At 45.4% G+C, this 13988-nt stretch overlaps 1 protein-coding gene across 2 annotated transcripts in view; it reads left to right on the top strand.

The window, feature by feature from the left end:
* tmem178bb (transmembrane protein 178Bb) overlaps positions 1 to 13988 on the top strand; it is a 96367-nt gene that overhangs the window by 37777 nt on the left and 44602 nt on the right. For both annotated transcript variants that reach the window (XM_048268885.1, XM_048268884.1), the window contains one exon: positions 9332 to 9445. In XM_048268885.1, the coding sequence (XP_048124842.1) occupies positions 9332 to 9445 (114 nt within the window). The remainder of the gene's footprint in view (positions 1 to 9331; positions 9446 to 13988) is intronic.

Here is a 13988-nt window from a genome sequence, read left to right as displayed (position 1 = left end):
TCACTTAATATGTCAGAGTTTGCACTTGTGTGTTTGTATGTTTTGCATTTGTGTGTGTGTGTGTGCATGCATGAATTGTCAAGTCCCTCCCTCGATGGGGGGGTTAAGCTTCAGCATGAGTAGAGAATAATAAGTGTCAGCGATTTAACTGTCCTTTCAGAAAGAGGCTTGCCACTTTCACTGGGATTTGATGGTATGTCATGGAGAGCCAAAAAAAAAAAATGTAATAATTTAAAATCACAAGTGCAGTCTAATGAACTTGTGCTTGCGCTTGAACCTCTTGACCTAATATAACAAGGAATCATGTAGACGCAGAGTTGCAGAGATTATATTGTATCTCGTCGCTGTAGGAGTTTGGCCCTACACAAAATGTATTTGTGATCCGCATCATTAAGATTTCTCGTCTGTATACTTTTAATCTTGCAGTTATGACTTGAGAACTGCAAATACTCAAGTTTTTTTATATCAGTTATTGTAATTTATTTGCTGACATTTTATGACAAAGTTATTATCTACCTGCAAATAAAATCTCTCTCTAGTCGTTCAGCACTCTGCTGCTGTCCTGTCAACAGTTAATGAATACCTAAACTGAGGATACTGGTTTTCCTCCATCACGACTAAACTCACCTGCTGTTTCGGTGAGGCAGGTGCTCAGCTGGGCTGCCCTGTGGTGTGTATGGAGGGCAAGGGGACAATGGAGGTAATTGTGACTAATGCATCCATTTGGATGGGAGGAAACAGCACCACAGCTTCACAGGTCAAGAGAGAGGGCGGGGGGAGAGCGAGAGAGACAGTGTGCAAAGAGAGAGGGAGACAGGGAGAAAGAGAGAGAGGAAGGGAGGGAAAAAGATGGAGGGAGAGTAGAGGGAGGGTGCAAAGAGAGAGAGTCTGATCGATGGGGTGCGATATGAAATGGATCGCTGTGGTGCCGGGGCGGCTGATTACTACTCTCAGCCCCGCTGCGTTTCTGCAATCACAAAACAGCTACATCACCCAAATGTATACAGCCTTCAGTTTGTGTTTATTCAGCATTCCCAGTGACCGGGGTGGGGGGGAAAAGCAGAAAAAAAAGTAACAGAAAAGCAATCACTCGAAAATATTCATAGAGAGAGAGAGGAGGTGAGACAGATCAGAGGGCTGTGCCTTTGAGATGGAGAGCCAGGAAGGATGTGTGATGAGAGCATCCATCAATCTGAATCACGGGAGGAGTTAGCGTTGAACCCTATTTACAGCTAGCTTTATGAAACACCACGCGTTTCGTGTTCTCTTAAGGGAAAAGAGGAAAGCATTTGGTTTTCAAAAAAAAGAGCAGCTTCTGTTTTTCTGCCATTAACTAGAGGTAAGTAGGGGTAGGATGATGTTTTTCACGGTAGAGTAAAACAATCGGATGCAGAAAAGAAAAAAAAAAACACACACTGGGAGAGGACATGGGGTCGTTGACGTCACCGTGGCCTCCGGTGACCCTGCTTAAGTGACTTTGTTTTCACTGCGAACGCATAATTAGTCACTCGCAGATAAATATTTGTAGAAGGAGCAGGGCCCTAGCCACCTCCTCTACCTCCCTCAGTGCTGGAAGCCTTCGAGCCTATGAGAGAGAGAGCGAGAGAGAGAGGGATGCCTGAATCCTTTGCTATAAATATTTCAAATATTTCATATTTCATGGAGGGAGTTGTGGGGAGGTAAGGGTGGTGGGCAGACTTTCCCTACCAGAGGGGTTGCATATACTACGTAGCAGAGAGAAGTTGCAAGTAGGGCATTCGAGTCCCAGGTTCCACTTGCTCATCAGATTTTCTTTGATCAGCATTTTGTCCGTTGTAAGTGTGTGTGGGTGTATTGTCACCCAGCGTAGGGGGCAGGCAAAGGACACTAAATGCAAAGATGGTCCCTCTGCCCTCAACCGCATATTTCCTTTGGGTAACATCAACCAAGTTGGCATCATGCTGGTTTGGTGGAATGAGCACTTTCACTCCATCATTTGTTATATTGTTATGGAATAAATGTATGTGTGTGTGTGTGTGTGTGTGTGTGTGTGTGTGTGTAACTGTGCTCCATTTGCCATTAAATGAGATGAACAGCTCTGCCTGCTGCAGCCAAAATGTCTACACCCCCCCCCACCCTCCAACCCCCTTCTACCCCCCAGCCCCCTGACTCATTTCTCTGAATCCTCCGATGTCATTTACCACTCAGAAACAAAGCCACTTCTCGCCATTCAATAATTCATCATTTGAGGGGGAAGAAGAAGTCTTTTATCTGGTTTGGTGCTGGCCGGAGAGAGGCCCCTAATGCTGTGTCTTGAGTTTCAGCTCCCGAGGATAGTGGCAGCCTAATGCCTCCTCCTTGACAGCTCGTTCGCTGCTCAAGTTGCCAGACATAACTCTGTGTTTGTGATGACCGAGACTCCTGCTCTCTCAGCGGGGGTCCCTGTTAGATCAGGCCGGGTCGGTGAGATCAGACTGATAAATGTGCGGAACTTAAAAACGTAACGCTTGGAAAGTAGAACACAACAGACCACTGCAAGGCTGCATAGTGACATTTTCTCCTTTTTAACTTAGCTAGTCTTGGGGCGATTCCTACTCCCGATCTTACAATGACTAAGGGCACATTATGGATAGGGTCCACCTGGTTTATGTACGGCATTTTTATAAATAAATATCTATAAGGGGTTTAGGACTGATCTAAGCTTATATGTAATGAAACTCTCCCACCAGACTGATCAGATCCAGCGATCAATACCAGCTTAGAGCATCAGCCAGTCGATCACGGTCGGCTTTTTGTCTTCTGTTTTGCTTTTAATCTGTGGGGCCACATTGATGTTTGCGCTGAGCAACATGACATGAGTGGAGCTGGTGTATCTGGCTCGGTGTTCAGTAATCTGGATCAGCACTTTTTGCTTGACTGGCGTGAGCTCCTTTTCTCAGGGGAGAGGAAGCTGTCAGGGTTAGTAGTCACCAGTGTACACACACACACACACACACACACACACACACACACAGACACAGGAGTTGGAGGGACGAGCCGCTGACTAAAGCAGTCACACACAGTGGAAGCCATATCACAGAGAATTATCCAGGCAGAAAAGAGGAAAAGAGCAGGGGTGGATTTTTGTGCATGTGCGCATTTGTTTGTTTGTTTGTTTGTTTGTTTGTTTTGTGTGTGTGTGTGTGTGTGTGTTTGCGTATTTTTGGGTCTTTGCGTGTGTTCTGACAGAAGTAGGATTAGAGCATCTCTATATGTGTATATAGTAGTATGCATGTATGTTTGTATATGTATATGTAACATTACAGTACGTGTGAGTGTACATGAGAGAGACAGCTAGAGACACACACATAACAGAGAAACAAGCTACAGAGAGACGCTGTGGGAGAGATATAGAGCAAGATTCTATGTGTGCTTTTTTGGACTACTGTGTGTGTGTGTGTGTGTGTGTGTGTGTGTGTGTGTGTGTGTGTGTGTGTGTGTGTGTGTGTGTGTGTGTGTGTGTGTGTGTGTGTGTGTGCGTGCGTGAGAGAGGGAGAGAAAGCCCGAACAGATACACAGAGAGAGAGATTCCGAGTGCTTTAGGACAAGTGTGTGTGGCGAGAGGAAGCTTAGCAAATCGGCTAGGTTCATTTTTCACGGTTTGGCTCGAGCCGCCGCCTCGGCTGTGGAAAATCATCATTATTAATCCGCGCGAAAGGAAGAGAAAATGCCCTTGTGATAAGGCAGGCACTGGCATCAAATCCACCCCTTCAAAATGAAAGGTTAAATAAAAAGAAGAATGCAATTGGCTCACCCTCCACCTCAACAGAACAAGGGCACGAGTCCAACTCATGACAAAGCTAGATCCAATCCCTGCTCCTAAAATAGAATACATCCATAAACAATCTTAAAAATGTATTAGAATACAAATAAGTCATGAGACAACTGTTCATTTACCAGCAGACGAGCCATCAGCAATACTGCAGTTGTATAATAATATTAGAATTATCCTGCATAATTATCTTTTTAAATAGTATGGCATACACCTCTGTATTTTTAACATGCATGTGTATGTACCTTCTCTGTATGTATATATCCACAGAACTGTATATATATATATGTATGTATGTGTAACTATAACCTCTGACACACAACCAAGGACATGTTTATACAGTAAGGGATACACTGTAGCTAAATCCAAATTCGTTATGCAGAAAAGCAAAGATAATGCGATGGAAACAGATATCTCCTCTACCCAAACGAGCTTGTTATTACTCAGAAAAAAACCCAGCTCCATGATTAAAATGTCTGTGTCAACTGCAATATTTCTTCAATTCCATTTATATCATTGAGGATGGCCCCAAGATAGGAACGTCCAATCGGTTTGCGGCTTGGGAACTTTGATTTCACTAACTAGTCATTCCATTTATTACACATTATTGAAAAGTAATTGCCATATTCTGCAGACAGTGCACAGCAGGCAGTGGGACGGGAGCCGACTGTTCCTTGCTCTCGTTTAAGTTTCATGCAATTTTGACTTAGCATCTATTAACACCCTGCAAAGTATTTCATGGTTATGGTTTCAAGTTCATGTGACTGCAATAAGTGATTTGTGAAGCTAGCAATGGACTTCATCACATTCCTGGCAAAAAATGGAGACCGCGGGGGTCCATGAGGACGAGGATTCGAGTCCGACCTGGGTCATTTCCCATTTCCACCCTAATTCTCCCTCTCATTTCCTGTCCTTCTCTTCACTATCCTATGAGAATAAAAAAAGCAAGAAAGCCCAGAAAAATATACTTTAAAAAGGGGTGGACTTGATGCTATGGGAGAAATCAGGGAATGGGAGCTGTTCTGACTGCTAAGGGGGTATCCTTGCTCAGATAGGCCCGTATTTCCTTCCTAAGGGCAGACGGTCAAACAATTGCCAGGCTGGATGTGATTGGTCTCTGAAGAGGCTGTGTGACCTGCGTGGGTAGCATGAGGTGTTCATGGTTGGGGGCAGATGCACACTATAGTTCTTGGGTTGTAAACAGGTGGGCAGTAGAGGCTTTACAGATGACACCAGACAGCCAGAAGATATTCACTACCTGTAGGCAGACATTCTCAGCAGGAACTAGCTCAGCCTGCAGCGATAACAAAGGAGAAGGTCTGTGGCACGCAAGGCACGTTGAGTTAAGAAAAGCTCCAGGATCTTCGGGCTTTCCTGTGACACAGAAAGGCAATTGTCCTTGACAGCTTCGGCATGTCTTGAACCTTTACTCAGACTCTGCTGTCAAAGAGACTCCCCCCTGCAAGCCGCTTGGAAGTTTTTTGTCGTGTTGCATTTACTTGCTCAAATCCATTTGTCTCCTCTTTGGCAGGCCTCACGTTGCCTTTAGGTAAAACCCCTGGCCACACTTTCAATAAGCTGCCAAAACAATTTGTTGTTTGTATTCGGTGTGGCGCTGAGAGGTAATCTCATCTCATAGTCTCAGCCAACAAAATAGGTTCAGTGGAACCTTTCTACCAGTCGCAAGTTTCAGTTCACTCAAAGCCCAACTGGAATCCCAATTCTCTGTCTAAGTTCTACTTGACAATGAAACTATATTAAAGTTGAAGATCCACTCTCCTCTCTGTATAATATTATTTTGTTGAGGGTTTAGAGTGCTTCTCAGCTCCTGTGCCGGCATGTTCAGTCAGTTTTTGTGTTGCTGGGTTGAATGATAAAGAGAAGATTCGGTGGGCATTCTCTCTCTCGCTCATACAAGTCTAGTACAGGCGCTCGGTATTGAAGTACTAATGATTTAAAGAAGCCATATCGGAACATAACAGAAGCACTTCAGAATAATCAGGAGGAGGTCAGGAGGCACAATGACCTCCATCTCCTCCCACGTGTATATACATGTTTGTCTTCTCTCCCATTCCATCTCTCACACTGCAGAATACTCTAGAGACTCATAGTAACCAGTGAAGTCAGGAGTTTCAATAGCAGCACATATAATGGCTCTCTAACGCCCTTTCCATCCTGTGCATTTGTGCAGGAAGAAGAGGTATAAAGCAGCCAAATGACAAGCACAGACATGTTCAAATGAAACCACTGCATCAGATAATGATAAAAGCTGAGCCATTCCCCCCTCCTAGACAATAAGCCAATCTTTCTGCTTTGTGAAGGACTGTTGCTACTTCTCATTGGTCCGTTTTGCGATCCTCTGCGGGATTCCTCGGAAGGCTGCTTTGGCTTTAAAAAAAAAATCCATACGGAAAGCCAGAACTGGCCGCTGCTGTGAGAGTGATCGGTTCTGATTACATTGAGTCCTGCACCATTGGGAGACTGTGTGTATATGTGTGAGTGTGTGTCTGAGTATGTGTGTTTGTTTATAGCAATCCGTGCTAGTCGTCCATAATGTAATGGGAGATGTTTGAGTAGGGTTTTCACTAAGACTGGGGCTAAAGCAGCTTGGAACAATCGGCGGTAATAATGTAACTGTTGTGGGATTTTCTAAGATAGAGGACCAGCCTTCTCTCTCTCTCTCTCTCTCTCTCCCCATCATCCCACAGTCAATATCTCAGAGACAAATGCACGGATGAGAAATGCTGTGGTTAGCCAATATTTCCCAAATACACACTACTTTGATACTGTATGCAACCTCAAACATAACACATTCGTAGTTATTCTGTGCAAGATGAAACACTGAGTGTTTAAGCAGCCACTTTATTAGCATTAGCATATCTAGCGTAATTTAGTTGCATTAGCACGCACGCCTGCACAGAGTATGTGTTTCGTTGTGTTTGGCCATGATACTGATCATTGATTAATCAATGAGGTGTCTTGGTATTCATTTAACACAGTATAGATTTTTGTGCTAGTTGCCGTGGCACAGGTTCCTGGAAGGATGGGGGCAATGTCACCCTGCCCCCCATACCCCCACCCTCCGGAACCCCTGTGCTCCAGGCTGGAGGACCCATGTCTCAGTCTGTGCTCAGGCAGGCTCTCACATTAGCGTAAAATAATGTGTTGGACGTGTGTGTGCGGCATCAGTGCAGTGAGCATCGAAAGAGACTGCTGGCACAGAGACTCTGACAAATGCGTAATTACCCCTGTCAGCTACTGCATTCCCATGTGGGGCACGGGTGAGTGAGTGTGTGTGTGTGTGTGTGTGTGTGTGTGTGTGTGTGTGTGTGTGTGTGTGTGTGTGTGTGTGTGAGACTGAGTTTGCATGCATGCATGTGTGTGTGTGTGTGTATGTGTCTTTGCAGAGAGAGAGAGAGAGAGACGCTTCAGGACAAGTGCACATAAGCACACGTCTCTACCGATTAGCGAGGGGTTGTATCTCTCTCTCCATATTTGCGCGCTTCCAGTCTCAGTGGACTCGCATCAGGCCCTTCTTGCCGCATGCGGGCTTTAAAAGGGATGTGCTAAATGAGTGCCTTCCTCATCCCGGGGAAGGGCCTGGATGCAGAGCGCCATGAAATGGCTGCTGGTATAGAGAAGTTTGTTGTCAGAGGCAGGCAGATGGCTGATTCTGTTTTTGTTCAAGTCAGAGACATAAACACAGGCTGAGTGCAATGATCTGTCAGAGGCTATATAGGAGGATAGGAGGAGAGAGGGGGTGGCAAAGGGAAAGGAAGAAAAATAATGTTTCATGTCTGTAAGAACAGTATTCCATCAAAGATATATGAGATATATATAAGGGAGAAAGAAAGAGAAGAGAAGGGAAATAAATCTTATGGTGTTGCAAAAGCCTATGGAAAAATGTAGTCCAGGGCTATAGAAAAGTAAAACTGAGAGACGGAGAGAAAGAGAGAGAACTAGAAGGAAAAAGGTGTTGCACGTAATCATCTCAGGCCTCTGCAGTATAAATTCCCTGAGACGTCCTGCTGTTGAACAGGGAACGAGAGAGAAATAGAGAGAGAGAGAAATGGAAAGAAAGAGAGGGAGAGAGAGAGTGGTAAGCACACTGCCATTCTCCCTGTCCCATGCTGTGCAACCCATTTACCTCCCGAGCACCACAGACCATGCCAAGACAGGCCTCACACAAACAACCCAGTTCAAACAGCAGAAATGTCTCAGGGTTATACGCTGAATGAGAGAGAGCATTTTGTCAGTTTCACTTACCCTACCATGCACTCTATAGTACTGTAACTTTTAGCAACTACAGTAGATGTGTGTGACACCACATGACCATGCACTGTTACACACATGGCAATACCTTTTTTTAACTGCCTAGTTAATCCCCCATGGCATTTTAAAATATTTCACAAATAAAATGTTAATAATTTGTGAGCTTATAGCTCCTCATTATGAGTCCCCTCACGGATGTAACACAATGTCAAACATATTTCTTACATAAAACACATGGTTTTTTGATTGTTTAGACTGTGTTTATCTACGTAGCATTTGCCATGTATTATTCATGGTGGTAGCAAAGCAGAACAGTGTCTCCACATGGGGTTTCTATGAGTTATTACTGTATGATCATTCGAGATACAGTTCACAAACATTGACAAAACATTATACATTTATTTTTAGTTCTGACAAGGAGTTTTACACTGCATTGCTGTCACACACACACACACACACACACTCTACGCAGTACTCTGAAAAGACCTGTTCTGTATTCCAGATGCGTCTTGGGCTTTATGGTGGAATAGTTGATGGACATCTCAGGTACTTCTCAGGCATTGCTAAGCAGTAGCAATGAATACAGATAGCCTGTAATGACAGCATTTACATTCACCCCAAGCTTGAGTTTGTTGTTTGAGATGCTTATGCTGATTCCCAATGCAACGACTGACCTGACCATCTAGCGGTGGAGGGTATTAAAAACTCTCCTCTTAGTTGACTTTTTCATCAATTCCAGTGGGCCGAGCACATCCCTGTCAAAAAGTGACAGCTTGACTGCACTCGAAAATAACAGATCCACTTGTGTGGCAGCCGTTAATGAATTCCTTCTTCCTCACCCAACACACACACACACACACACACACACACACACTCTTTTTTGACATGGTAGTGGAGACGCAAGACAATGAATTAGAACCCCCCTCTTCCCGTTAGTTGATTTCTCCAGAACCTTGTACAATAGCGCTGATACAATATTGCTCTCCTCACTATTGTTTTCCTACGGCGAGGATCAGAGAAATGTGCTTTTGTGACAACTTTGCTGTGCAAGAAAAGAGACATCATTCCACTGATTGGCTGATGAAAAGTCTCCGGTTGGTAGTGCTAGGCCCCTGTGCTGCCATTTTGGATGATTGTGCCAATTTTCAGGGTAATGACACAGCTTTCGCAATCGTCTACAGGGTTCACATTAACCGACGCCCTCTCTGTTTTTGCCCCCTCTCTCCTTCCCCCCACACTTTCTCTCTCTCTCTCTCTCTCCTTTCACAGGCTCCATTGCAAGATGCTCTTACATCAAGTACCACTACTCCTCAGCCACTATACCCAAGAATCTCTCCTACAACATCACCAAGACCATCCGGCAGGACGAGTGGCACTCACTCCGTAAGTCACCCCAGCTTTTCGCACTTCTCTCCCACCCTGTCAACACCTCCAAGGCCACAGCCCACAGCCCCCATATGAACGCTGTCAATACTGAGACACGTGTGACTGTTTTCAGCAGGGCTTGTTGACTCCATTAATGCAGTAGTGTGTGCTGTTAATGATTTAGATTGCTTGACAGCCCGTCCCTTAGGAAGCACTGATGGTATTAAATAAAAGAAGAATCTGTCTCGGAGAGCTGTTTCTTGTAATCACATTTCACCAAATCATGGTCTGCAAAGGCTACTGCATGATGCTCACTGCACACATTACAAATCGACTCGACTGATCAAATCAGATGGGTCTCCTGGACTCCTCAGAGGTTGTTATTTAGTGTGTGAGACACATTTTTTCTGCGTCTTAAGTAGGCCACCTGGTCTAGCATTTAATTTGTGCAGTTGATCTATTTAGTTTTTTTATGGACTGTGTGCATCATTCCGAGGAAACTACAAATTAAGTCTACAGAAGGCCGGATGTGGGTGGAGGTTTCGGGGGCTATATTTGCTCCTTTCAGATTCTGTGGAGTTCTGTCATGTGATATCACGCCAGCTCTCCAGGAGCCATCCAGATTTCAGAATGGTTGCTTCAGACTCTCTTTTTGTGTGTGTTTTCTTGGCAGTGGTGAAATCCTAGACAGGCTCTTGGTTAGCTCTGAAGTGGAGATAAAAGGAGCTCTCTGTCCAGACTAATGTACGGCGGAAAAGGGAGCTCTGTATGATGTGGTGCCATTACAGCAATTCCATGATGATAACACAGATTCCCTTTGTCATTCTACACGGCGTTCTAGTCGGCCATGTTGGATGGCCACTTTGAAATGGCCAGTGTGCAGATACAGTGCATGTGTATGTGTGTCTCTACAACAACTCGCTTCCTCCGACTGAGCCTGTTGGCCAGCGGCGTCCGTTGGGGTCAGCGTGTGGGTTCAAGTGGCTGTGAAGCGCGGCAAAGGGGCTTGGACAGCGAGCGAAGCCCAACATGATACGCTCTGGCCTCAAACTGTCACCCGGTCACACTCGAACAGGTCACAAAGACAGGGCATTGTCAGGAGAACAGAGAGAGAGGATGACGTTAACCTCAACCCATCCCAGGTTCCCTGGCAAGCCCGTCGTCTCTCTCTCTCTCATTTCTTTTTCTTTCTCTCTCTCGCTCTCTCTCCTCTCTCTCTCTCTCTCTCTCTCTCTCTCGTTCCTGCCTGTCACCCCAGCCCCTCTCCCCCAGTGTAACAGCTGAGTTACGTAAGAAGGGTATATCAGGAGGAAAGTGAGGAGGAGATGGAAGAAAAACCCTCTCAGGGGCGGTCAAGTGCTAGCAATGAAAAATGTATGTTTCCTGCAGTCGGAAATGTCTCCCTGTTTGCAGTTCTTGTTCTGTGCCACATATGACTCAGAAAAAGGCCAGAGGATCGCGTGCTGGACAGCTTTAGGCGGAGTTACAGATTTATCTTTCAAGCACGGAGAGCATGGTCACTTAAACACTTTCGCCATACAGTGACATGGCAAACTTTACGAACTGCATAATGCAGTCACAGTGTGGCTGGTGGTTCCAATAGTAACTTGTACCTGTGAATGTCTGGTCCTGTCTGCAGTCCTCTCACTTACAAGCCAGTGAATACAGCCATATATGAAACACACACACACACACACACACACACACTCTGTGTATATATGGCCTAGTCTGATTTAAACAGCGTGACCCCCACCACCACCACTACCAGGCCCACCACCACCACCACCCCTGTCTTCATCAGCCGTGAAGCTGCGAAGGTCAGCGCCTCGTTACAGCCAGCATCAGTAAGAGGCATTTAATGTCCTTATTACCCACCGCACCGGCCGGCTGTCCCCCGCCTCCCCCTGTGCATGCGGAAGGCCGCCGATGATGGATGGCCCGTCCTACAGGGAGCAGGCGAAAAAACGGAGGAAAGTTTAGAAAAAACCGAAGGAGAGGAGAAAGGGCAACCAAATAAAAGCCTCCCGCCTCGTGCTGCGTCTACCGCTCCAAAAGCGATCAATGGCAAAGGCAAGGAGATCCAGGCGGAATCAAAGCCCCAGGCGAAGCGGGAAATGGGAAATCTTGTGAACACACACACAAAAGGACACAATGGGGCAATATAGATCCACACGGAATCAAAGCCCCACACACACACACACACACACACAATGGGAAATCTTGTGAACACACACACACACACACACACACACACACCACACACACACACACATACACACACACACACACACACACACACACACACACACACACACACACACACACACATATACACACACACACACACACACACACACACACACACACACACACACACACACACATATACACACACACACACACACACACACACACACACACACACACACACACACACACACACACACACACACACACACACACACACACACACACACACACACACACATATACACACACACACACACACACACACACACACACACACACACACACACATATACACACACCATACTTCCTGCTCCCCATCGTCCAATACAGTCTGGGGTTGGAGACCTCTGGGGCAGAAACAATCTAAAACAGGAAAAGAGTCTCTCCAACAGACCCTTCTGTGGTGTACATATATATAGAAAACATCACCTTTCCTCCTCACACACATGCCTTTCTCTCTCATGCTTGCCAGCCATTGCTTGTCTCTGAGTCACATACTTATATCAAGTCGAAATAGCCCACACTCTTTTTCACACATACATAGAAGGGCATGCACACAGATATACACCCTTGCACACTAACATATGGTGTGCGTGTGCGTGTGTGTGTGTCAGTGTCAGGCCATGCACGTCCTGGCCTGCTTCACTGACTTGAGACTCATCACACCTTTGCTGTGGGGTTGTTGTGGTCCACATCGGGCTGTAAGAGTGGCGGTGAGTTTTGTGCCGGGTGTGGAGGTGAGCTGGACACACTCCCGGTTTGCTTCTTATTATTAACCCTTAAAGGAATACCGTCACACCGGTGTGACGGGAATGTTGGGAAATTAACATTCTAAAGAATATCTGGGTTCATTGAATTCAACATAGAATTTTAGAACCTTCAATTGTTCTTGAACTTAGAATGTTCAAAAACACCTTTAACCCTTTACCGTCACACCTTGACGGGAATGTTGGGAAATTAACATTCTAAAGAATATCTGGGTTCATTCAACATAGAATTTTAGAACCTTCGGGAATGAACTTAGAATGTTCAAAAAAACCTTTAACATTAGTGAGTACCGTCACACCGGTGTGAAAGAAATAACATTCTAAAGAATATCTGGGTTCATTGAATTCAACATAGAATTTTAGAACCTTCAATTGTTGCGGAACTTAGAATGTTCAAAAACCTACACCTTTAAGGGTTAATCCAGCTGTACCCTCCAGCTCCCTCAACTCAGCACGCTCTCCGCAGACACACCAGCGGCTCGGGCTTCCCCTGTTGGGAAGAACATGAAATTGAGCGGAGGTACGGTTTTCTGTTCTTTTATTTCCTTTACTCTTTTTTTGTTGTTGTTTTTTTCTACGGGTGCAGCAGCACCTCCTGTTATACTGCTGTCATTCGTTCTTTTAAAAGAGTCTCAGGCAAGATCAGCGTGGTTTCAGAGGGTCTGAAGCAAACACAATATTTCATTTGTAGCCGTCAGTCAGGGAAACCTGAAAAGTGGCTACGGCAGTAATTTCAGGAAATGTAAAAAAGTGGCTTGCCTTAAACACACAGACACACACACACACAGACACACACACTCAGACACAAACACACACACCTTTCAGATTATGTCGGAACATCAAAGCCATGTTGTTGACGCTGGCACACGCCCACATGTTTGGAGTGTCACCATGTGTGTTGATTTGAACCGTCTCCTCCTCTCTGCTGTTTGGATTTTCGTTTTATTAGTATTGGTTTTTTCCTCGTTTTTTTTTCTCTCTCTCAGCAACTGAGAGGGGCAGAGAGAGAGATAGATAGAGAGAGAGAGAGAGAGAAAGAAAATGTTTCACGCCTTAAATACAGCAGCTTAGGGAGTTTTGTAACATCAAAAGGAAGCGGCAGCAAAGAGCAAAGGGAGGCTGTCAGTGGACATGACAGAGTGGGAGAATCCGGGGGGGTTGGTGCCCAAAGGTGCGTACCTCATGTAATTGTTCCCCGGGATGGCCGAGCGTGGTGCACTGCGGCCCATTGATCTCTGACCAGTATCTGCTGACTATGAAAAGAGCAGCCTTTGCTACGAGCATATCCACAGACAACGTCTCCCTCTAGAGAAAACAGATTCTTTTAGACTTTGGAGCTTTGTACTTTCTTAAATCCTCAAAACTGTTTGTGTAGAGTATTGTGTGTGTGTGTGTGCATCCGTGTGCGAGTTGTATGTCTGTATTTTCTCTCTCTGCTTATAGAGGGGCTCATCCTAGTGGCGTTTTTATCTGTCCAGAGCAGCACTTGCCACTGTTACTGCGGCCCCTCATCACTTGTCAGCCTTTAAAAGGGAGAGTCGGAA

The sequence above is a fragment of the Alosa alosa genome, chromosome 17, assembly GCF_017589495.1.
Source record: "Alosa alosa isolate M-15738 ecotype Scorff River chromosome 17, AALO_Geno_1.1, whole genome shotgun sequence".
In the NCBI taxonomy this organism is placed as follows: domain Eukaryota; kingdom Metazoa; phylum Chordata; class Actinopteri; order Clupeiformes; family Clupeidae; genus Alosa; species Alosa alosa.
The sequence above is the reverse complement of the archived record's forward strand: the minus strand, read 5'-3'. Positions and strand labels throughout refer to the sequence as shown.